This window comes from Macaca nemestrina, chromosome 12 (assembly GCF_043159975.1).
Source record: "Macaca nemestrina isolate mMacNem1 chromosome 12, mMacNem.hap1, whole genome shotgun sequence".
NCBI lineage: Eukaryota > Metazoa > Chordata > Mammalia > Primates > Cercopithecidae > Macaca > Macaca nemestrina.
The window spans coordinates 117,812,393-117,837,454 of NC_092136.1; the positions used below are offsets into that span (position 1 = coordinate 117,812,393).

The following is a 25,062-nucleotide window of genomic DNA, read 5'->3' on the forward strand; positions in this document are numbered from 1 at the left end:
GAGGACGGCGCAGCTGTCAGTCCCAGCCTAAGGGTCGCTGGAGGCGCGCAGGCAGGCTCGGCTCCGGCCCCGGACGATGCGGCGTGCCCAGGATGCTCCCGCGCCTCGTAGTGCTGCTGGCGGCGTTCCTCAGTCGCCGTCTTGGCTCAGACGCTCATGGTAAGGCTCTGGGACGCGGCCTTTCCCTGCCCTGCCCTCTCCGCGCCCGCTCCGTTAAAGTTCTCCATCCAGTGGAGAGCCCTGGCTGGCTGGCCCTCTGGGGAGACGGGTGCCGGGCCGGGCTCCCTTACTCTGGCAAACCTGAATCTCAGGCTTACCTGTTGTGGAAGTGGAAGAGGCTGAGGCTGACAGGAACTGACGGATTGGGAAGGATAGAGAAGTATGTGCAAGGCCAAACCCCCACCCCGCAAACCTCATCATCCACCCACTTCTCCATGAGCCTTAAGTTTAGATCTAGGTTTTTTGCTGTTTAGGTTCAAATGACGGGACTTCTTGTCCCCTTGGGGAATAATTTTGATCTTTTGACTCTCCCTTCTCCTAGTCCTTCAACTAACCGCTTTCTGTCCTCCTCCCATCTCACCTTCATCCCTCCCTGATCTCCCCGATCTGATCCCCCGTGCTCCACCTGTAGCCCCCAACTCACTCCCGCTGCCACCTGCCTCCCTCTTCCCTTAGTTCAGGCTCCTAACCCAGGCAGTTCTCTGGCCAAGTTTCTGCCACTAAGAAAAGTAAACCCCAGAGAGAGAATGAGAGAGCCCGGAGTTGGAGGGACCAAGAGCAGAGACAGAGAGCAATGACCGAAACTGCTTCTTCATGACACCAAAATACAAAGTAAAACATGCAGTCAGCCATTCACGTGATCGAGAGCTGAGTCGGGGACGTGCAGCCCAAACACCACAAAGACTCCCTGCGTTTTTCACTTTCTGTCTAATGTTTCGAAATCAAGGCACTGACGCGAAGATCAAAGACGGTATAAGAAAGAAAGCAAGAGACAGATGACAGCATCCCCGAAAAAATAAATAAAAAACAGGTGCATGATTAGAGAGATGTCGAGAAGTTAGAAAACTAGGGAGCGGAGCAGAGTCGCTGTCAAATGGAGAGAACTTAGGGGTCAAGGAGGAGAGAAGGGGAATCAACCAGCCATTGGCCTTGCACATACTTCTGTCTGCTTGATCAGCAAGACTCTTAAAGTAGAAATGTTTGTTGCATTCTTACAAAGAAGACAATGGGTTCAGCAGTGTTTCCCATGGTGAATGGTGTGTACTAGGGGTAAAGGGAGAGTGGAGCTAGGAATTGGTATTGAGTATCTTGCCTGGGAGCTACGGGTGCCAGCTCTTGTGGGGATGTCCTCAGTCATGTGTAGAGCCAGAGCTGACTTATTCCATCTGTCCTTGCCCAGCCAGGGATTGGGCATCTGGCTACAGGCAAAGCCCTTCTAGAAACTAGGGAATGAGGCAAGCACTTAGCTTGGGGAGCCCAGGAGACCTGTGAAGAGAAGCAGGCAGATGTCAGCAAGCAGGCTGTCTGTGTACTTAATGAGATGGCTTTGAGCTGGAGCCTGGGCCAAGCCAAGTTGGGGACCAGGTGTGGGGATGGGGTCAAGCCTAGGAATAGTGCTAGAGCAGAGACAGGGATGGGGCAGAGCCAGCGACTAACACATCTGAGAGCTTATTGCCAACTTGCTTAGCCCTCGGCCTCTGCCTTCTTCCCTGGGAGGCATCAGACTCAGCTTGGCTGTTCTCAGCCTCTACTGCAGCTTCTGATCACAGACAGCACAGGACAGTGATTTAGGGAGACACATTAGCTCTAGAATCAGATATATCTGGATTCATATGCCCACTCTGCCCCTTACTGGCTCTACTGGCCTCGGGTGAGTCACAACCTCTCTGAACCTGCCTTTCTTCTTTGATAAAATTGGGGTCATCCATGCCTGCTGTGTAGGGCTACTGTGCTAATTAAATGGAACATATGTAAAGTACTTAGCCCAGCACTCAGCTCATAGTAAAGCACTCAAGAAATGGTAGCTGTTATATTGCTTGCCACCATCCCCAGCCTCCTCCTCATCCTTGGGGGCTGGGTCCTCCCAGCTGTGGAACTGACATTCTTCTCCCCAGGGACAGAGCTGCCCAGCCCGCCATCTGTGTGGTTTGAAGCAGAATTTTTCCACCACATCCTCCACTGGACACCCATCCCAAATCAGTCTGAAAGTACCTGCTATGAAGTGGCACTCCTGAGGTGAGGAAAGGGGAAGAGGGAAGGGGAGGGAAGAGTGAATCCCTGCCTAGTCCCACACTCCCCTAGTATGGGAAGATACCTGCCTTGTTAATGAAGTGAGTGCCTGAGGGCCCCTGACACAAAGCCAGCAGATGGCAAGTACTGATTGAGACTCCTGTGTTGAGCAATATGCCGGAGCTCTAGGTGAAAAGGCCAGAGCCTTTGCTCACTCCAGAGTAAGAAAAGCCTTTGCACCAAGGCTTTTCTTTTTTTTCTTTTGTTTTGTTTTAAGACAGCTTCTCGCTCTGTCCCCCAGGCTGGGGTGCAGTGATGCAATCTCAGCTCACTGCAGCCTCTGCCTCCTGGGTTCAAGCAATTCTCCCACTTCAGCATCCCTAGTAGCTGGGATTACAGGAGCCTACCACCATGCCTGGCTAATGTTTGCATTTTTAGTAGAGACGGCATTTCACCATGTTGGCCAGGCTGGTCTCAAACTCCTGACCTCAGGGGATCCGCCCACCTCAGCCTCCCAAAGTGCTGGGATTATAGACATGAGCCACCACCTCTGGCCTCCAAGGCTTTTCTGTCTTACTGGAAAAGCAGGAGAAGCATCCACAGTATAGCCAGACAACAGGGGAACCCTAATGACTGCAAACACAATGAGAAGGGAGAGACTGGGCTGTGCTATAGGAGCTAGCAAGGCTTTCTGGAAGAGCTGGGACTACTCGTATTCCTGTCTAAAAATCTTCTAGACCACATGGAAATTGGTACAGGGTCCCAGGACCAAGGGAGACCCCTCACAATGAGCTGCCGTGGACTAGAGGATATAGCCTGAGGGCTGCCCCAGTTTCTCCCACTGTGGGAGCTCTCTTCCTGGCCTCTTGCATCTCCCTTAAAGGAGGTAGGATTGAGCACAAGCTCCTTTCCAGTGCCTAACCTCGTATCTCTTCAGGTATGGAACAGGGCGCTGGAACTCCATCTCCAACTGTAGCCAGGCCCTGTCCTATGACCTTACCGCGGTGACCTTGGACCTGTACCACAGCAATGGCTACCGGGCCAGAGTGCGTGCTGTGGACGGCAGCCGGCACTCCAACTGGACCGTCACCAACACCCGCTTCTCTTTGGATGAAGGTGCTTTTCCTCCCTTGATTTAGAACATGTCTCTCAAGTCCCTTCCAGCCAGGAACTCTAGTCTAGAGCTTTTCTGTCTATTACCATAGCTTACCACGCCAGCCAGGCTCCCTGGCTGGAGGACTAGTTGCCCAAATAAGGCAGAACTTTGGAGGACGTTAGATAAAATAGAGCCCAAGTTGTTTAAGATTTAAAAGGGAACTGGAGTTTTTTATCCTACAGAAGAGAGGTCTTGGGGTGGATTGGGGCAGCTGAGTCACCAGGTCCAGGCCTGTGAACTTGTTTTTTGAGGGAGGGTTCAGGGAGAGGAAGCGAATCCATGAACACTCAGCATAGGGCAGCAAGCAGTAGGCAGAATTCGGGTGAGCCACCCGCTTCTTTAGGGGTGAACACCCAGGGGTCATCCCTTTGAAATGGGAAGTGCTACTAAAGAGAAGTTACGGATCCCTTTCTGGAGAGGTAAGAAGAAAGGATAAGCCCCCAACTCAATGGGATTTTGCATCCCACCAGTTGGGATTAAGAAAGTTTTGTGTGCACAGAGACCTTGCTGTAGGATTCAGAGTTAGAGCCGATGGTCTGGGAGGTCATTAGCTCCCCAGTGCCTGCTCACCGGGCACTGCTCAGCTGGTGCAGAAACATTTCCCAGCAAGGGTGTTTCAAATACCTATTTCCAGGGCCCAGGCTCAGAAATCCAAGCTAACTGTGTCTTGAATGGGCCCACGGCATCTGTATTTTTTTTTTTTAATGTTTGGTTCTTCTTTGTATTCTGATTTGAGCAAGGCAATTATAAAAAGACGTTTTTGAGGAACTGGCCATATTTGTATATGAAATGGTTTTTAGGGCATATTACTAGGTATTTGTTTGTTATAGGTGATAACAGCATGGTAGTTATATTTACAAAGGTGTGATATGTGTGAGATACATACTTAAGTAATTAAGAATTAACTAATACAGTGCTTGGGATTTTCTTTAAAATGCTAAAGTAAATTTCATGTGGGGATATTGATGACCCTCCCCCACCACTAATTACTTTAAAATTGGCCTAGCATTTGCAATTACTAAAGCTGGGACTTTGGAAATCATTATATTCTCTTCTACTTTTGTGTCTATCCGAAATTTCTACATAAAAATGTAATCAATGCAATTTATCACATTAACTATTCAGAAAAGAAAACGACATTTAAAGAGAAACTCAGCAAAGTTAAAGTAGAAAGAAAATGTCCTAACCTGTAGAAAGGTATCTATCTACACACACCTACCGTAAATATTATGCTTAACAGTAAAGTGTTGGGCTGGGCACGGTGACTCACGCCTGTAATCCCAGCACTTTGGGAGGCCGAGGTGGGCAGATCACCTGCAGTCAGGAGTTCAAGACCAGTCTGGCTGACAAGGTGAAACCCCATCTCTACTAAAAATACAAAAATGAACAGGGCCTGGTGGCATGCACCTGTAGTCTCAGCTACTCAGGGAGGCTGAGGCAGGAGAATCACTTGAACCTAGGAGGCAGAGGCTGCAGTGAGCCAAGATCAAGCCATTGCTCTCCAGTCTGGGCAACAGAGGGAGACTCTGTCTCAAAAAAACAAACAAATAAACAAAAACAAAACAGTAAAGTATTGAAAACATTTTATAAAAAAAGTTTTTGTTTTATTTTTAATTGACAAGTAATAATTCTGCATTTTTATGAGGTACAGTGTTATGTATACATAATACATATATACCTTGTGGAATGATCAAATCAAGGTAATTAGAATATCTATCACCTCAAATAGTTAGCATTTCTTTGTGCCAGAAACATTTAAAATGTTATCTTTTAGCTATTTTGAAATATACAGTCCATTATTATTACTGCATTCACCTTGCCATGCAATAGGCACCAGAACTTATTCCTCCTGTCTCACTGTAACTTGGTACCCCTCTCCTTGTTCCCTATTCACGTCCCCCCACCTGCCTCCTTCCAGCCTCTAGTAACCCCTTCTACTCTCTACTTCTAGGAATCGAATTCTAAAATAATTCTACTTAGATTCTATACCTAAGTGAGATCTTATGGTATTTATCTCTTTGCACCTGGCTTATTTCGCTAATGATGTCCTCTAGGTCCATCTGTGTTTTCCCAAATGACAGTTTCCTTTTTTTTCAATTTGAGACAAAGTCTTGCTCTGTCACCCAGGCTGGAGTGAAATGGCTTGATCTCATCTCACTTCAACCTCCACCTTCCGAGTTCAAGAGATTCTCCTGCCTCAGCCTCCTGAGTAGCTGGGATTACAGGCACATGCCACCACGCCTGGTTAACTTTTGTATATTTAGTAGAGATGAGGTTTCACCATGTTGGCCAGGCTGGTCTCAGACTCCTGACCTCAAATGATCCACCCGCCTCAGCCTCCCAAAGTGCTAGGATTACAGGCGTGAGCCACTGGGCCAGGCCTCAGTTTCCTGTTTTTCAAAGCTGAACAGGATTCTGTTGTATACACATACCACATTTTAAAAACTCATTCATCTGTTGGTGGGCATTTCCATATCTTGGCTGTCATGAATAATGCTGCAGTGAACGGGGATACAGGTATCTCTTCAATACACTAATTTCAATATCTTTAGTAAATGCAAACACTAGGCCAATTTTAAAGTAATTGGTGGTAGGGAGGGTCATCAATATCCCCCCATGAAATTTACGTTAGCATTTTAAAGAAAATTCCAAGCACTCTATTACTTAATTCTTAATTAAGTAATATATACCCAGTAGTGAGAATTGCTGGATCACATGGTAGTTCTATTTTTAGATTTTTGAGGAATATCCATACTGTTTTCCACAATGGCTGAGAAATTCACCACCAGCGACATGCAAGGGTTTCCCTTTTCACCACATCCTTGCCAACACTTGTTACTTCCATCTTTTGGAGAATAGCCAATCTAACAGGTGTGAAGTGGTATCTCATTGTGGTTTTAATTTGCATTTCTCTGATGATTAGAGATGTTGGCCATTTTTTCATGTATCTGTTGGCCATTTGTATGTCTTCTTTTAAATGTCTATTCAAGTCCTTCGCCCATTTTAAAAACAGGTTTATTTGTTTTCTTGTTATTGAGTAGTCTGAGTTCCTTGTATATTTTGGATATTAACCCCTTATTCAATGTACATTTGTAAATATTTTCCACCCATTCATAGATTGTCTCTTCACTCTAGTAATTGTTTCTTTTGCTGTGCAGAAGCTCTTTAGTGTGATGCCATCCCATTTGTCTATTTTTGCTTTTGTTGCCTGTGCTTTAGGGATCGTATCCAAGAAATCTTTGCCCAGACCAATGTCTTAGAACTTTGCTCCAGGTTTTCTTCTAGTGGTTTTTATAGTTTCAGGTGTTACATTTGTCTTTAATCCATTTTGAGTTGATTCTTATGTAAGGGGTGAGACAAAGATCTATTCTCATTGTTCTGTTTGTGAATATACAGTTTTCCCAACACCATTTATTGAAGAGACTGTTCTTTTCCCATTGTGTGTTCTTGGCCCCTTTGTTGAAAATCAACTGTGAGTTTATCTCTGGGCTCTCCATCATATTCCATTGGTTGATGCATCTGAGTTTAGGGTATATGTATTTTTAATGTGCTCCCCAAGATGCCCTTACATTCTGCCACATTGACAAACCTGTGGCCTAGGTTTTAATTAAGCTTAATTCTGGAGGCAAAGTCTGTGGGGGGACACCCAAGCCTTCCTCAGCCCTCAGGTCTCATGGTTTTGCCCCCCCCACTCCACTCCATTTAGTGACTCTGACAGTTGGCAGTGTGAAGCTAGAGATCCACAATGGCTTCATCCTTGGGAAGATTCAGCCCCCCAGGCCCAAGATGGCTCCTGCAAATGACACATATGAAAGCATCTTCAGTCACTTCCGAGAGTATGAGATTGCCATTCGCAAGGTGCCGGGAAACTTTACGGTATGGAGTTCCCCAAGGCCCCAGAACCAGAGCTCCCTTGGCTTCCCTGTCCCCTGGGCTGGAAGCACCCTTGTGTGCCATTGGGAACTTTGCTTGTGGACTAAAGGGAGGGTCTGGGATGGTAGGTGAGCAGAGGAGGGAGCAGAACCCACCTCAGCCCTCAGAGCTATGCTCTTGTGAGATGCTCCTCAAAGGCATTGCCTACTAGGGCAATTGGGCACCCCAGAGCCTTTCTAGATGAAGCAATATGGCTCTGAGAGGCTATGTAACCTAACAGAAGGCACCCCTGGTATGGGAGAGCTGGCATCTACAAAATCCACCCTCTTTCCTCTTCACCACAGCTGATTTCAGCCCCTTCTGAGAAGATCTTCAGCATCTATCAAACACTGCTTTTTCTTTTAAAATACAAAATAAAATTGTGGTCATTACAGAGATCATGTGCTGCCTTGGTAATTGTGAGGGTTGTTATCTTACACAAAGGATACTGAAGGGGTTTGGCTGAAATCACCTCTAAAGGCCCGCCAGCTCTCAGTGTCTGTGTGCCATGAAATAAAATGATTTTGTTAATTGCTATCATTTTTGTTCCAGTTCACACACAAGAAAGTAAAACATGAAAACTTCAGCCTCCTAACCTCTGGAGAAGTGGGAGAGTTCTGTGTCCAGGTGAAACCATCTGTCACTTCCCGAACTAACAAGGGGATGTGGTCTAAAGAGGAGTGCGTCTCCCTCACCAGGCAGTGTGAGTCAGCCGGGCTGCTCTCAGCATGGGGAGGGAGACTGGGAGGGCCTGGTGCAATCCAAAATGCGTGCACCCGGGAAGCTGGTGCCAGCCACTGTGTTAGGTGCTGCTTCATATAGCTCTGCATCCTTAATAGGAGAGAGGTCCTACTGTCCTCGTTTTAGAGATGAGGGAACTGAGACTCAGTATTAGCAGCTTCCTAGGGTTGCACAGCTAGGACTTGGTGGCAGAACCAGGTCTCTTGTGATCTAGGGTCCTCCCACTGGAGCACAGTGATGTTTCCCAACAACATCCCCCTCCCCCAGGCCGTCGTCAGTCAGCTGTGCTAGTTCCTGTTGTTAAGGTCTTCTGCTGTTCTTCCTCAGAGCCAGGGATACAAAGGGCTTCTCCTTACTTCCCCTACTCTGCTCCGCTCCTCATCAGAGCTGCTAACGTCAGCAAATCCTGCTCCAGGCTGTCAGTCAGGTGCCGGGGCTATGGGGGGAGGGAGAGAATAGAGGACGTGGAGGCCAAGGTCCTGCCTAGGAGGATCTCGCGTCCCGGCTGGGGAGATACAGTGTGCACAGAGGAGACTGTAACAAGCAACTCTCTCTGGACAGCTGATGAGATGTCCAGCGCCCAGTGAATCAGGCCAACAGTAAGTGCTCTGGGAGGGCCCCGTCCAGTGTGGGCAGGGTCTGGCAAAGACGAAAGTGACTCCTGCTAGATCTGCAACAAATTTCAGTTGATGAAGGACACTCAACAGCTCAGTGTCATTTAAGTCTCAATGCAGAGTAAGGCACTAAGTGGGTATCAGGCAGCCTTAAGAGTTTTTCATACATTCTTTCACTGATACATGAAATAGTTCTGTTCAAATCTCAGCTTTACTACTTTTGAGGTGTATGACTTTGGGCAAATTACTTAACTTCTATGTGCTTCAGGATACTAATCTGTAACAATGGGGCTGATGATAGTATTTACCTCCTATAAGTATAAAAGTTAAAAGAATCTCATGGTATTGGTACGTGGTCAGTGCTGTGTACTTCACAACTGCCTTATGAGGTTGGTGGCTCCGAGAGAGTAAGTAATTTGTCCACAATTGCACAGCTAGTAAGTGGTGAAGCTGGGACTTGAACCCGGATCTAGCAGCCCCCAGAGCCTCGACTCTTACCTGCTGTACCATCCTGCCTCGCTGTTCTGTTTGCTGTGATGAGAGTAGTGTGCAGAGAGCTGGAAGCAGTCAGTTCATCTCCTAAGGGCATCCTTCAGGGCATGGTTTGGAAGACCAGGTGGGGATTCGCAGAAACCTAGACTCATCTAGAGCTGTGGCCTGTGGGTTGCCTTGGGCCACTGAATGGTTCCTGACAGTGGCCAATGGATTTCATGGGACCAGAGTCCTATGACAAGAATCACCATGCTCCATGGGGCCAGGCCACAAACACATCTCTCTTGGCCTGCAGATTTCACCGTGACCAACGTCATCATCTTCTTTGCCTTTGTCCTGCTGCTCTCCGGAGCCCTGGCCTACTGCCTGGCCCTCCAGCTGTATGTGCGGCGCCGAAAGAAGCTGCCCAGGGTCCTGGTGAGTCTTGCAAGGAGGTCACTGCCCCATCCTTCCCAGCCACACCAGAGCTTCTAGGAGGGCAGGGAGCTCTTTTCCTCCCAGACAGTCCATTGCCTCAGCTCGCCTCTGTTCTCAGCCCTGGTGTGATTGGGAGATACCTTCATCAGTCTCTGTAGGGACAGAGGGAGGAAGTGAACATGAAGCCCAGTACCAAGAATGTTGCCATCCAGTAGCTCAGATAAGACACATGGAATCACAAACCTCAAGTGACCACGAGCCATTTTGGTATGATCTACTAGTAGCTGGCCATGGACTAGCCCCTGTGCATTGCATCTCTGATAATGAGGCACAGTTTTAACCCCTTTTCATAAGTGAGGAAACTGAGGCACAGAGAGATTATTACACACACAGGACCACACAACCAGGAAGCATCAGGGATGGAGCCCACTTTCCCACAGCTAGTGGCCATGGGTATTCCACAACAGAGAAAGAAGGAAAGGCCAGAAGTGCTGGTCCTTGGGTTGCTATCAGAGTGGGCCAGAGGAGAGAGGACGCTGGGGGGCGGTGGGGATGCTGGGCCAGTGGAGAGGGGATGCAGGCTGAGGCAGGGAGGGGCTCATGAGGAGGCCAAGCCCTCCTCCCCTCCCAGGGTGTGTCCTCTTGCTACATTGTACTGACAAATGATACATTTGTGACAAGCCAGCCTCCAAAACTCAGCTTGCAAAGATTGGGCAGCATTTTCCAAACCTCGGCCTGTCTCTGGCCTGGAGTTCAGGCCACATAGAAGGTTGCCCACCATAGCCCCCATAGCTGGCACTACTGCATGATGGCCAAGGGATCAGCTGGGAAGGACCCAGCTCCATCTGCAAGGCAGGGGCCCCACAACTGGAAGGGGAATCTCCAGAGGGATCCTGGGATCTCTAGGGAAAACAAGAAGAGAGACAAGTGCAGTGGCGCAATCTCAGCTCACTTGCAGCCTCCACCTCCCAGGTTCTAATGATTCTCCTGCCTTAGTCTCCCGAGTAGCTGGGATTACAGGTGCCCACCAGCATGCCTAGCTAATTTTTATGTTTTTAGTAGACACAGGGTTTTCCCATGTTGACCACGCTGGTCTCGAACCCCTGATCTCCAGTGATACGCCCACCTCAGCCTCCCAAAGTGCTAGGATTACAGGCATGAGCCACCGTACTCTGCCCCTTCTGTACTTTTGGATCACAGAACTGTCTTGTCCTTGAGGGTTTTTTCTCTTCAGGATAAATATAACACAGTTCCCTTCATCTGATGAGCGTAGTCATCACCACATGAATAAATTCTAATGCACAGAGCATTGGCACATTCATTAGTTTGTTCTCGTTCATTAGCTTGTTTGATCTAATCTTTCAACAGTTCATCAAGGTAAGTATTATTGGACAAGAAAGGAATTTCAAATCAGGACAGTTGAGTATGAATTCCAGATGTGTTCTTTACTGTTTGTGCAAGTCATTTAACTTCTCTGAGCTTCAGTTTTCTCCTCTAGGAAATAGAGGTAATAATACTTCTCTTACAGAATTATTGGAGGGTAAAGTTCAATTCAACATATATTTATTGAGCACCTTCTATGTACCACACTTTGTTCTAAGCACTGTAGACACATTAACTACAACATAAGGAGGCAGGTTCTGTCATTATTTCCATGTTACAGATGAGGAGCTAAAGCACAGAGAGGGGAAGTAATTTGATCAGGGTGACAAAGCTGATAAGAGTCAGAGCTGGGATTTGAACCCATGAAGTCTGGCTCTAGGGGACACATCCTAAATCACCAAACAATGTGATAGGAATAGGGACTCAACCAATCAGAGCTGCATTTGAATCATCATGTACCAAGGAAATGAGGGCAGATGTGCAACAGTGAGTCAGTGAGTCCGTCGGCAGACCTTAGGAGGGCCTACTGTGTGCCAGCTCAGTCTAGACTCTGGAGACAGGGTAGTAAACAACACTAGACAGTTCCTGCCCTCAAGGAGTTTGTGTTCTTTTGGGAATGTGGAGTAAGTGAGTGTGTGTATGGTGAGAGACAGAAAACAAACAAAATAATTCTAGGAACAAAGTGCTAGGAAGAAGTAACAGGGTTAATGTGGAGAGAGTGGCAGGAGTACTGCTTTAGTCAAGGTATTCAGGAAGGCTTTGCTGAAGAAGTGACATCTGAACTGAGACCTAAACCATGAACAGGACACAGCCATATAAAGTGCTGAGATCATTTCAAGCACCAGGGAGAGCATGTGCAAAGGCCCTGAGGCAGTCTGGTGCTTGATGTGTTCTGGGACAGAAAGAACACCAGTGTGGCTAGGGCAGAGGGGTTATGTGACTTCCTTAAAACCCTTGGCAATTAACGGAGAGCAGCCCCTTCTCTGCGAGTTCCACACCTGTGCCACTGCCCCACACTGCAGCCACCGTGTTCGTGTGAGTCATGACTGGGGGCATAGAGAAATTAATCTGGTGTCTCACATCCAGAATTTTAGAAAATGAAATGGGCAGGAGGGCATAGAGTAGGATACAAAAGAATAAGAACTGCAGAAATATTGTGGCACAGCTCATAATGATGAGTATTATTTTGTGAAACTGGTTTCAGTTATTTACATACGGGTATATATACAAGTCATTATGCAACTTATTTCTGATTTTGAGTCATAGTCAAAAAAGATTGAAACACGCTTCTAGGTGGGTCTAGCCTGCTTTCAGGTTTGAAAAGCACTGTGGATGGAGCCACCTGAGAGTTCTCACCATGCTCAGCAGACCCTGGTTCTGCCTGTTACTCCATCTGGGCCCAAGAATACAAGCTTCTTATGTATCTGGACTGAGCCAAACTGGGAGTAGCATTAGGAGGAAAGCTGGATTTGAAAACAAAACAGAACATATTGCAGTGTAATTAAGACTGTAGTCCCCTCCGTTGAGCTCTCCTCCTGGGCCTGGCCTTCCCCGGCAGCACTGGGATGGGTGCTGGAAGGTGACTCCTGCCTCTCTCACTCTGCCCTCTCTTCCCCAGCTCTTCAAGAAGCCCAACGCCTTCATCTTCATCAGCCAGCGTCCCTCCCCAGAGACCCAAGACACCATCCACCCGCTTGATGAGGAGGCCTTCCTGAAGGTGTCACCAGAGCTGAGGAACTCGGACCTGCATGGCAGCACGGACAGTGGCTTTGGCAGTACCAAACCATCCCTGCAGACCGAAGAGCCCCAGTTCCTCCTCCCTGACCCTCACCCCCAGGCTGACAGAACGCTGGGAAACGGAGAGCCCCCTGAGCTGGGCAACAGCTGCAGTAGTGGCAGCAGCAATAGCACGGACAGCGGGATCTGCCTGCAGGAGCCCAGCCTGAGCCCCAGCACTGGGCCCACCTGGGAGCAGCAGGTGGGGAGCGACAGCAGGGGCCAGGATGACAGTGGCATTGGCCTAGTTCAAAACTCTGAGGGCCAGGCTGGGGACACACAGGGTGGCTCAGCCTTGGGCCACGACAGTGCCCCAGAGCCTGAGGTGCCTGCGGAACAAGACCCAACTGCTGTGGTATTCCGGGGCTACCTGAGGCAGACCAGATGCGCTGAGGAGAAGGCAACCAAGACAGGCTGCCTGGAGGAAGAATTGCCCCTGACAGGTGGCCTTGGGCCCAAATTCAGGGGATGCCTGGATGACGAAGCAGGCTTGCATCCATCAGCCCTGGCCAAGGGCTATTTGAAACAGGATCCCCTAGAAATGACTCTGGCTTCCTCGGGGGCCCCAACTGAACAGTGGAACCAGCCCACTGAGGAATGGTCACTCCTGGCCTTGAGCAGCTGCAGTGACCTGGGAACATCTGACTGGAGCTTTGCCCATGACCTTGCCCCTCTAGGCTGTGTGGCAGCCCCAGATGGTCTCCTGGGCAGCTTTAACTCAGACCTGGTCACCCTGCCCCTCATCTCTAGCCTGCACTCGAGTGACTCGAGCTGAGAGGCTGCTTTTGGTTTTAACCATGCCTGCTCCTCTGCCTGGACCCGGAGGAGGGACAACCAAGGCCGAAGTAAGGCACAAGGCAGTCTGGGCACTTTTCTGCAAGTCCACTGGGGACGGCCCCAGTCAGGCCCTGCAGGGCTGGTCAGGATGCCTGGGGCAGGAGGAGGTCAACTCACTGAACTAGTGCAGAGTGTCGGGGGCACTGACCCGTTCTGTTGACTGGGGCCCTGCAGACTCTGGCAGAGCTGACAAAGGCAGGGACCTTCTCCCTCCTCGGAACTCTTTCTTGTATCATAAAGGATTATTTGCTCAGGGGAACCATGGGGCTTTCTGTTGTGGTGAGGCCGCCAGGTTGAAGTCAGCTCAGAGCCAGACCTCCCAGCTTAGGCCACCCAAGCATCAGGGCCTCCAGCAGGAAGAAGGGCTATGGGAATGGAAGCTTCAGGGCCTTGCTGCTGGGGTGGTTTTTAGGGGAAAAAGGAGGATATGGAGGCCGAGTTTGATCTCTGGGGTGGTCACATGGGTTCCCCCATCAGGCCTCTGAGGCAGGAAGCCTGTCACTGGAAGATCTTAAGGTATATATTTTCTGGACACTCAAACACATCATAATGGATTCACCGGGGGGAGACAAAGGGAGCTGAGACCCCTGATGGGGCTTCCAGCTCAGAACCCATCCCTCTGGTGGGTAGCTGTGGTGCCCATCTGCAAATATCTCCCTCTGTCCAGCAAATGGAGTGGCATTCCCCTGGGGCACTGGCTGTGGCCCAGCCACTCACATCCCCACCCTGCTGCCGCACCATCTTGCTGACAAGTTCCAGAGAAGCCGTGGTTTTTTGTATTGGTCATAACTCAGCCCTTTGGGCAGCCTCTGGGCTTGGACACCAGCTCATGCCAGCCCCAGAGAGTCAGGGTTGGAGGTCTGTGCTTGTGTTTGCTGCTAATATCCAGCTACAGACCCAGAGGATAAGCCACTGGGCACTGAGCTGGGGTCCCTGCCTTCTTGGTGTTCAGCTGTGTGACTTTGGACTAGCCACTTGTCAGAGGGCCTCAATTTCCCCTTCTGTGAAATAAGGACTCCACCTTTAGGGGGTTCTCCATGTTTGCTGGGTATTAGCCAAGCTGGCCCTGGGAAAAAGTAGATACTGTCCATGGACTACCAAGCCAGCTTGTTTCTCATGCCAGGGGCTAACAGATCCAGTGGGAGTCCATGGTGTCATGCCAAGACAGTATCAGACACGGCCCCAGAAGGGGGCATTATGGGCCCTGCCTCCCCATAGGCCATTTGGAATCTGTCTTCAAACAAAGGCAGTTCAGTCCACAGGCATGGAAGCTGTGAGGGGACAGGCCTGTGCGTGCCATCCAGAGTCATCTCTGAGCCCTACCTTTCTCTGGAGCATTCTGAAAACAGACATTCCGGCCCAGGGAATCCAGCCATGACCCCTACCCCTCTGCCAGAGTGCTCTTAGGTGCCAGTCTGGCAACTGAACTCCCTCTGGAGACAGGCTTGAGGGAGGATTCCTCAGGGTTCCCTTGAAAGCTTTATTTATTTATTTTGTTCCTTTATTTATTGGAGAGGCAGCATTGCACAGTGAAAGAATTCTGGATATCTCAGGAGCTCTGAAGTTCTAGCTCTGACTCTGCTGTTCCCAGGGATGTGACCTTGGGGAAGTCACTTATCCTCTTGCAGCCTCAGTTTCCTCATCTGAAAAATAATGACTGACTTGTCTAATCCATAGGGATGTGAGGTTCTGCTGAGGAAATGGGTATGAATGTGCCTTGAACACAAAGCTCTGTCAATGAGTGATACATGTTTTTATTCCAATAAATTGTCAAGATCACAGGAATCGTGTGAAACCAGTCAGATTGCTGATGGCACAGTGGCTTATGGAGGACTTGGTTGTTGATAATGAGGAGGGTGATAATGGGTGGGATGTGTGATGTCACTTTAAGGAAACAGGGCCGAGGACTCAGGCTCAAATCCGACAGACCCAGGGAGTCCTCGTGCTACCTGTATTGTGACCTTGGGCCCATTACTTATCCCCTCCAGGTTTTCATTTCCCCACTCGTCATGTGGAGTTGACAACTCCCCATGGGGATGTTGTGAGGTTTAAATGAAATTGCACATAAAAAGTTTAACATGGTGCCAGGCATGTGGTGGTCCCCATGTGCAAATAGCTGTCATTGGCTGTTAAGGCTGTAAAGAGAAATGGGCAGCTTTTCTTGGAAGCAGGTGAAAATGAAAGCGATAAGGAGCATGCAGCGGGGCTCTTTCAGAAGACAGAAAAGGAAACGGTGGAAAGCACAATGCAACGTTTTGGATGTGAGTTCTGACAATGTGGAGAGAAGAACCTGGAAATCCCTCCTTTCCAGGAAGACAGCAAACTGGACCTCCCCGGAGCTCTGTCTTCGGAGCCCTGTCCCTGGCTCCCGTCACCCAGGAGGTGTGTCCCAAGTGTGGAAGTCTTCTGCACTCTATTCTAGAAGCAGCCTGCTCCATCATGAAAAACCCCACGTGGGTTTGAATTTCTCCCCATGCTCAGCCCAGTGGGTAGAACAAACCCAGGCCCATGGCCTGAGCTTCCTGGGTGTGCTCTTTTATTTTCTTTTCTTTTCTTTTTTCTTCTTTCTTTTCTTTTCAATGGAATCTCGCTCTGTCGCCCAGGCTGGAGTGCAGTGGCGGCTCTCGGCTCACTACAAGCTCCACCTCCTGGGTTCACCCTATTCTCCTGCCTCAGCCTCCCGAGTAGCTGGGACTACAGGCACTCACCACCACGCCCGGCTAATTTTTTTTTTGTATTTTTAGTAAAGATGGGGTTTCACTGTGTTAGCCCAGATAGTCTTGATCTCCTGACCTCTTGATCCGCCCACCTCGGCCTCCCAAAGTGCTGGGATTACAGGCATGAGCCACCACGCCCAGCCACTGGGTGGCTTTTCTCTTTGTCCTACCTGGATCCCCTAGCAGGTAAATGGGGACACCTCACCTCTTTTGCCCTGTGTCATCTCCAATCTTGCCTTAACCCATTCATTCTGAGAAAATAACTAGTTCTGAGGAAGTGCTGATCCTATCATCTTCAGAGAACTTGACTAATATCACACCATTTCAGACCTGCTCAGGCTTTTGCCCTAGAGCCCTCCTCGTCAAGACTGGAAAGAAAAGTAGCGTTGGTCACTTTCTCCTGGAAATGAGGTGTTAGCGATGGCTTCTTCCGCATGGAAAAGGCCCCTGAGGTGTAAATATAAAGATTCAGAGAGTAAAAGGAATTGCATTCAAGGAACTGCAGCCAGTTTGGTTGGATATGACAGATCAAGGAGCAGCTTGCAGGACAGAAGGAAGTCAGAAGATGCAGCCCGTGGTGTGGACCGTGCCTGCTCCGTTTCTGTGGAATGAGTAGGAGTTTGCGCTGGTTCACCTCTGCTTTGAGGCTGCTCTGTAACCACTCACACTAGGCCCTTGGGAGAAACTGAGTGAGTCCTTCCAAGCAGCTAGGGCTGATGAGACACTTGCAGGTTTCCTGGGACTTCGGATTACAGTCGCCAACAGAAGGCCCCAGCTGTTCTTCAACTGAGCAATCTCCTTCAAGGGCTTTTCCAAGCTGAGGAATGCGTGATGCTGTCTTTCTGTGAGCTAATGGAACTTCCTCTTAGTAAGGAGAGGGGGTAAATGGGCCACCAGTGACTGAAGAGGAAATTCAACAGAACTGTGTTTTCCCAACTTTGTAAATAGCCATAGTCAGGGTGTGCCTTGTCTACCCAACATATATCCATTCCCCCACCTCAGTGTCCACACTTTCACAGAAGACACACAGTCCCTAGGAGGCTGGGCCCCACCCCCTGAGCCCACACTGCTCTTTGGGTGGAACGTATCTGAGCCCCACATGTGAACAGCACAGCAAGGGAAGCTGTAGGCCATGACCACCTGGGACCACTGGCAGTCTGCTGCGTAAGTGGCAGGTCCGGGCAGTCAGGGCTGATTTGATCAAGCCTCAACCTAGAGGACCCTAGATACTAGGAAGCTTGACTCATTCATTTCCTGTTGTGCTCATGGGTTAAAAAAGCAAACCCACAGTTTTGGGTTTGAAGTAAACCCCAATTTACAATTAAATGCGTTGTTATTAATGACCCACACCACATTTTCCCACTATCATCTCGATCCTAACTTCACTTAATTTCCCATAAACCTCCAAAAAGGGTGGTGGGACCCAATAAACACTCTGCCAAGGAAGGGTTGGGTAGGGTAAAACCCGTGTTTTAAGAACATGGCTCTGGCCAAACATCGGACATTAATCAGAGAGAATAGAGCAGGAGGCAGAGAGACCTGGCTGGAGGCTTTTATTGTAGTCAGCATTTCATTTTGTCAAGAAACATTATGAAGCACGTATTACGTGTTGGACATGGTGTTCAGCCCTGGGTACAGAGCGGTGAACTAAAGAAGCATGACTTCATGGAGCCTGTCATCTGGTTATGAAGATAAACACCAAACAAATAAACACAACAAAAGTATTACTACAATCAGTGATAAGTGGTGTGAAAGAAACTAATATTCCACATGAAGGATGAGGCAGGAAGCAGAGAAACAGGGTAGGAGGTTGTCTTAGACTGGGCTACTACAACAAAACACCATGGACTGAGTGGCTTAAAAAACAGACATTTATCTCTCACAGTTCTGGAGGTGGGGAAGTGCAGGATCAAGGTGCCAGCTGAGTGAGTTTCCTGGGAGGGCTGTCTTCCTGGCTTGGAGACAGCCTCCTTCTTGCTGTGGCCTTACATGGTGGAGATAAAGAGCTCTGGCCTCTCTTCCACTTTCTTACAAGGGCATTAATCCCATCACGGAGGCCCCATCCTCATGACCTCATCTCAACCAATTACCTCCCAGAGGCCCCACGTCCAACTACCATCACACTGGGAGTGAGAGCTTCAACATGAATATGGGGAAGACAAAAATATTCAGTTCATAAGAGAGGCTTATACAATTGTCTAATCAAATGAGAGTATTGAGCAGGGGCAGTGGGAACAGAGAGAAAGGGACAGACTCAAAGACATTGTAAAGAAAGAGTTTCCAAGATGGAGCGACAGGCCAGAGTGAAAGAAGGTCTCAGAAGTGCTGGTCACACTTGAACCCAATGCTGAGAAAAGCAAAATACGGACATGGAAGGGAGACACACGTGTGGAGGGAGAGGGGAGATGATGAATTCTGGCTTAATAATGACAAGTCATCCCAGAAAATGTCTTTCAGCAATTGGCAAGGCTGGCCTGGATCTGTGAGGCTCAGGGCTGGGGATTCCCATGTGAGAGTGAATGAGCCCATAGCCCTTAGTGTGAAGGTAAGGACACCGGCTTGGAGAAGATCCCCAAACCCCTGCAGCCAACAGGTAGTTAGAATATTCACGTGATGACTTCCTCCCTTGAGGAAAAGCAGGCTGCCATCCCTTCGACTCATCGAGTCACAGGAGCCGTGGCTGTATTTGGCATCTGTCTTGCAGACCCCAGCCAGGAGCCTCACTGGGGGTCCTTGGTCCATCACAGCCCATCATCAAGGATGCAGCTGAGGGCTCCCTTTAGTAAGTTGTTCAATCTGTAGAGCTGAGAGGCTCAGGGAGGGGTAAAGACTAGTACATGATCAGCAAAGGCCTGGGTGTAGGGTGCCACACCTGTCTACCTCTACCCACATGGGGCAGAAGGGCATGGTGGAGATTAAGACCTCGCAGTGACCCTGGAGAGAACAGGAACATTCCTCAGGATCCTACTATCTGGTCACCCCAGCCCTGGAAGTGTCCCTTGCCCTCCACCTCCCCACACCCCCTCTACCTGTCCCCTAAGGCAGAGTTTCCCAGACGATTGCCTCTGTCAGAATTACTTGGGAGTATTTGTCTTCCTAAGCTGCTCGCCAAGACCCAGAATTTCTGAATGCTGGTTCCCAAGGACCTGCTAGGGAAACAACTTACAGTGACCACCTTGCAGGTGATTCCAGCACACACTGAGTCACCCCTTTAAGGAACAACCTGATGATTTGCCGCTTGTTCTGTTAAAATCAGTCCTTTTTCTCCCCACTGCCCTCTACTTGGTATCACCCAGTCCACAACTTTAAGTGTCATCTGGATGCTGGTGGCTTCCAAATGTCCAAACAGGGTTTCTCTCCAGAACTCTATCCAGCTGCCTCATCAGCAGCTCCATGTGGATGTCTAGCATTGCATCTCAAAATGATAGTGTCTACAACAGAGCTCATGATTTCCCTGACACTCCTTCCTCCCCTAGTCTTCCCCACCTGATAAATGGCACCACCCTTCCCCTAGTTCAGGCCAAAAATCCAGGAGTCAGCCCTTTCTGCCCCATCAAACTCCTCAGTAGGTCCTATCAGCTCTACCTTCCAGATAAATGGTAGATCCGATCACTTGTTGCCACCTCCCACTGTCATCTGGTCAAATTCATTGTCACCTCTCCCCTGGACCACCATGAGGTTCTGTCCTGCTCCTCTGCATCCACTCCTGCTCCCTCAGTCTAATCTCCATCCCTCAGTCCTCCTGATGTAGTGCACAGGGCTGCATGGGCTCCCCCGGAACTGGAGGAGCCAGGCAGTAAGCAGATGGCAGGCCGTGGGCACTGGAGACAAGACTTTGTCAGGCCAGGAGGACAGGAGGCACTGACTGTATGGGCTGTCATGGGGATGTGCACAGGGATCAAAGGCATGTGGACAGCAGGCATTTGGCCCAGCTGGTGCTTTCTGGGAGGCCTCCTTGGGGAAGACAAGCCAAGGGTTCTGAAAACTTCCTGGCCAGCACCACCTTCTCTCCCATCCTTCACAATCAACTTTTTGAAATAATTGAAAGATTCACTGACTCCACTTCCAACTGCTTCTGCAGCACTGACAGCTCCAGGAACACCCCGCACATGGTGTGCTATAATATGCGAATGGCCGGATGGACTGCCACAGCAAGCTTGTTGGTCTGAAAATGCTCCAAGGGCAAACAGGAAGAGGCAACAGCCCCAGGGAGTAGAAAGAATGCTGAGCCACTATCTGTTCTCTCCACATGAAACCATCATGTCAGTTCTGGACCTCAGTCTTCTCATCTGTGAAATGGACAGAGTAGTCTTCAAGCTGACTTCTTTCATTAGTGCCCTGGGCACATTGCTCTCCCTGAGTGTGCTACATGCAGTACTGACTGTGGGCTCCCGGACAGCAGAAACCCCTCTGATTTCTCTCTGTGTCCTTTGCACCCAGTCAATGCCTAACACATTGCAATGGGTGCTCAATAAATTTTGATGAATAAATGAATGCATGAATGAATGAATTTCTTCCATTCGTGGGAAGGAACTTGAAGAAGCATAGTATCCAAACACGAGAAGGTAACAGTGGTGATGGTAGCTTGTGGCTGAACAGACACTTGGGAGGCATTTAGACTGAGCCTAAAGAAAAGCAGGCTGTACCTAACTATGATTTTAGATTTTATCTTCAGGCTTGCCATCTTCTTAGCCAAGGCATATTATACCATGCTGATTCCCTTCCTTGCTATTTTCACCCTACAACTCTTGGGTGTTGTAGGAACTCAGGGCTACAGACCAAACAGGAAGACTAAGGCAAGGGGATGTGGTCAAGAGACAAGGCAAAGGACCATGAAAACATTCAACATGCATTCACTCTTTGGGCAAACATTGAGCCTCTGTCATGGGCGGGCTCTCTGGAAACACAAAAGGCGATCTGACATGATCCTTCTCCTCGTTGGCTCAGTTGTGTAGTACACACACACAGGCATACGCAGGGGTGTCTCCACCCACCTCCTTCTCCACTCCCCACCCCCGCCCAGCACTGTGGAACTGATTAGAGACCGTCTGGAGGGAGAAGTAGGTTCTTGGGGGCCGAAGATGTCAGGGTAGATGCCAGCTTGGACTGAGGGTAGAAGTGGGTGAAAAAGGATTATTCAGAGTTACCTGAGCTCTGAAATAGCCTCCCAGCTGGAAGGGACCTCAGAGTCCTCAGGTCCAATGGCAGCCTTATACAAACACAGCATCAGGGGCTCAAAGCTTGCGCTCACCAGCTACAAGGGGAGGAAATGGGACTAGAATAGAAGATGTGACTTCTTTTTTTTTTTGAGACTGAGTCTCACTCTGTTGCCAGGCTGGAGTGCAGCGGTGCGATCTCGGCTCACTGCAACCTCTGCCTCCTGAGGCTGCAGGAACGTGCCACCACGCCCAGCTAATTTTTGTATTTTTAGTAGAGATAGGGTTTCACCATGTTGGCCAGGATGGTCTCAATATCTTGACCTTGTGATCTGCCGGCCTTGGCCTCCCAAAGTGCTGAGATTATAGGCGTGAGCCACTGTGCCCGGCTAAAGATGCGACTTCTTATATTGCCCACCATCATTCCCCCAGTGGCTCCCTGCTTATCGTGAGAAACTGCATCCTCCTGATTGGAAAGGAGGAGACAAGCCCAATAGCTCTGCAGATGAAAACTCACCTCCAGCACTGCCCAAACGGTTTTTGTTTTTTTGGTTTTTTTTCCAGTGAGAGTCTCGCTATGTTTCCAGGCTGGAGTGCAGTGGCACAATCTCAGCTCACTGCAACATCTGCCTCCTGGGTTCAAGCAATTCCCTTGCCTCAGCCTCCCTAGTAGCTGGGATTACAAGCACGAGCCACCACGCTTGGCTAATTTTTGTAGTTTTAGCAGAGATGGGTTTTCACCATGTTGGCCAGGCTGATCTTGAACTCCTGACCTCAAGTGATCCTCCCACCTTGGCTTCCCAAAGTGCTAGGATTACAGGCATGAGCCACTGCGCCCGGCCCCACCTGTTGTTTTGCTGGCCTGCTGCTGCTCCAGGCAGGCAGAACATTTTCACTTCTGGTCTCCAAGTGTGAGAATTCACCAGGCCACCAGCTTCCTGTTTTGTATCAGATCTGTTTAAATATCACAGCTTCTAGATGGTTTTAGATCACTAAGCAGTTTTTAGAAATATAATAATGATCCTCCCATCTGCTCCCACTTTGAGTTTGTCAGACTCCTGGAGCACAGAGTGGCGCACTATAGACTCTGGGTTCCTGGTCCCTGGCACTAGGCACCCTCCAATGCCACTGGCATGGGACAAGATCATTAAAACTTGAAGAAGAACCTAGAGGAGAGAAAAGCTCCCTCTTCACCTGCCAGCGTCGTCATGGTTTTGATCATTCCTTAGTTATACTTCAAGATAGAAAAATCGTCATCTATGTGCTCTCTCTCAGAAATGTAACTGATCATGAGCACAAGGTTGAATGTAGTCAAGGATGAGGAGAGAGAGAAAGTTTTGGTTTTCAGAGCACCTGGGATTGCACCAGGGATGAAGCAATGATCAAGATGTTCTGAAGAGAGATTTCAACACAATTTCCTGAGAAGTTCCTGGCTATGGCCAGAGGCATGCAAAGTACCGTGGAGAACTCAGAAGAGGTTTAAAACCTGATTCTGCCTGCAAGAAATGCCCATCAAATAGGAGAAAACAAGGTTAATTTCAGGGAGACTGGATGCCCCCATGGTGCCTAGCATAGTTCCTGGCATGTTATGGAAGCAGTGTGAATAAATGAATGCAAAGAAATAATCAATAATAAAGTTATGGGAGCCTGAGACTATCTGTATTTAAAATCAGCAGAGTACAAGATCCATGGGTCTTACAGAAGGCTCCCTGGAGAAGGGAAATTTGAGCTGGCATGAAGAATGGGCAGAATTTGGTGATTTGGAGGTCAAGGAAGGTCTAAAAAAACAAAAGGAAGAAAGGGGAGTAGGTCAGTGGGAAGCTCAGAGCTAAGGATGGGGCCTAGGGATGACTGGGCTCCTGAGCTCCCTTCTCACCACACAAGGAGACCCCAGAAAGAGATTAGAGACCATCTAGAGGGAGGAGTATGTTCTTGGGGGCCAAGGATGTCAGGATAGCTGCCAGTTTGGACTGAGGCTAGAAGTGGGTGACAAAGGATTATAAGGAAAATAGATTCTTGCCTGGCCTTGAACAAATCACTTCACAGCGCTCTGAGCCTCTGTTCCCTCACCTGTGAGGCTGTGAGGATGAAGACAGGCTGTGCATCATAAGCCTCGTCCCTGCACTGATACATGCTCAGCAAACATTAGCGTTTCACCCTACAGGTAAAGAACAATTTGGCTGGGAATGGGCCAGACTTGGAACCTGGTCAGACACATTCAGAGTCAAGGAAAGGCTAAGTAATGCTTAGAATCCTAGACCATTAGGGAACTGCAGCCATCACCTTTCAACTGCCATCTCCTAAATTAGAAAGATACATTGACACTTTGTACTTGCATCTTTTAATTGTTTACTGAGCACCTACTATGGACCAGGTTATATGCTAAGAACTGAGAATGCGGAGGCTTTAAAAAAAAAATAGATAAGGTCTTTGCTCTTCTACAAGTAAGAACCAGGAGAAACCTTGGAAAAATAGTCCAAACTTTTGATTTCCAGATGCTGAAATAGATGTCCAGAGAGGTAGACTAAGTAGCCCATGACCACACAGCACGTCAGGGCAGGGTCAGAACCAGACCTTATATTACATTTAGTCCTCATCCTTACGCCCTGATGTCAGCTGCATCCGTGAGGGCGCAGACTCTGCTCAGCTCTGGTGCAGCCAGTAGCCAGCTGTGGAACTTGGGTAAAACATGCTGCTTTTCTGACCCAAGTGTCCGTATATGTAAAACAGGACCAAGAATAATCCCTGTGTCTCAAGCTTGACATAAGGCTCAAACACAGTACCATGCGAGAAAAGGCTTTGTGCTCTGTGAACTGTGGACTGTGCAAACAGTCTCTGCTCCTCCTTTTGATCACTAAGCAGTTTTTAAAAATATAATAATGATCCTCCCATCTGCTCCTACTTCGAGTTTCTCAGACTCCTGAAGCAGAGAGAGGGGCACCATAGACTCTGGCCTCCTGGCTTCTGTCACCTGGCCCCCTCCAATGCCACTGGCATGGGAGAAGATCACTAAGACTTCAAGGAGAACATAGAGGAGAGAAAAGCTCCCTCTTCACCTCCTAGCCTCATCATGATTTTAAATGATTTTCTAGGACAAAGAAGCTTTCTGTGGCTACACTGGGTGTCTCTTTTCTACTCGGCAAGTAAAGTTACTGGCCTCCTCCAGCACGCTCCAGTTTTAGGAGCTACTAAAGACCTACAGAACATAACCTTGCTTGCAGAGGGCTCAGCTTGGTTGAGGAACAGCACAAATGGAGGAAATGTGGTCACCTGCAATTCAGATCAAAATGGGTGGTATCAAGTCTCGAACGCTGAGCAAAGTCAGAGCAAAGATGGACTTGAGCCATCCCACAGAGACTAGATATGGCTAGGAGGGGAGGGGCTGTGGGGACAAAAGTGCACCCAGGCTGGAGAATAGCCCCAGAGAAGGCACCAAAGGGTGGCAGGGGAACTGGGAGCAGCCAGCCCCTGGGCCCTCGGACCCTGTAACTACCTCTGGGCTCTTAGGGCCAGTGGAAAGAAGAACTGTAAAAAGGTAGCAGGAAGGTGCTGGGAGAGGCCCTGGCACAGCCATGGTCTGGGTGCCCAACCAGTGCCTGGCTCAGCCAAACCTGTGGCTGGGTTTCCAGGCA

General features: G+C 49.0%; 2 protein-coding genes across 2 annotated transcripts in view; one reads left to right on the top strand and one right to left on the bottom strand.

The window, feature by feature from the left end:
- Positions 1 to 9: 9 nt before the first annotated feature.
- LOC105476423 (interleukin 10 receptor subunit alpha) lies at positions 10 to 15,338 on the top strand. The gene is made up of 7 exons (XM_011732377.2): positions 10 to 159; positions 2,115 to 2,235; positions 3,167 to 3,345; positions 7,092 to 7,261; positions 7,850 to 8,000; positions 9,440 to 9,561; positions 12,563 to 15,338. The coding sequence occupies exons 1-7, from the start codon at positions 93 to 95 to the stop codon at positions 13,493 to 13,495; spliced, it is 1,743 nt and encodes a 580-aa protein (XP_011730679.1). The 5' UTR covers positions 10 to 92; the 3' UTR covers positions 13,496 to 15,338.
- LOC105476424 (small integral membrane protein 35) overlaps positions 9,561 to 25,062 on the bottom strand; it is a 69,184-nt gene continuing 53,682 nt past the window's right edge. Inside the window, exon 6 of the mRNA XM_024791137.2 lies at positions 9,561 to 9,713. The gene's annotated coding sequence lies outside the window, so the exon portion shown is untranslated. The remainder of the gene's footprint in view (positions 9,714 to 25,062) is intronic.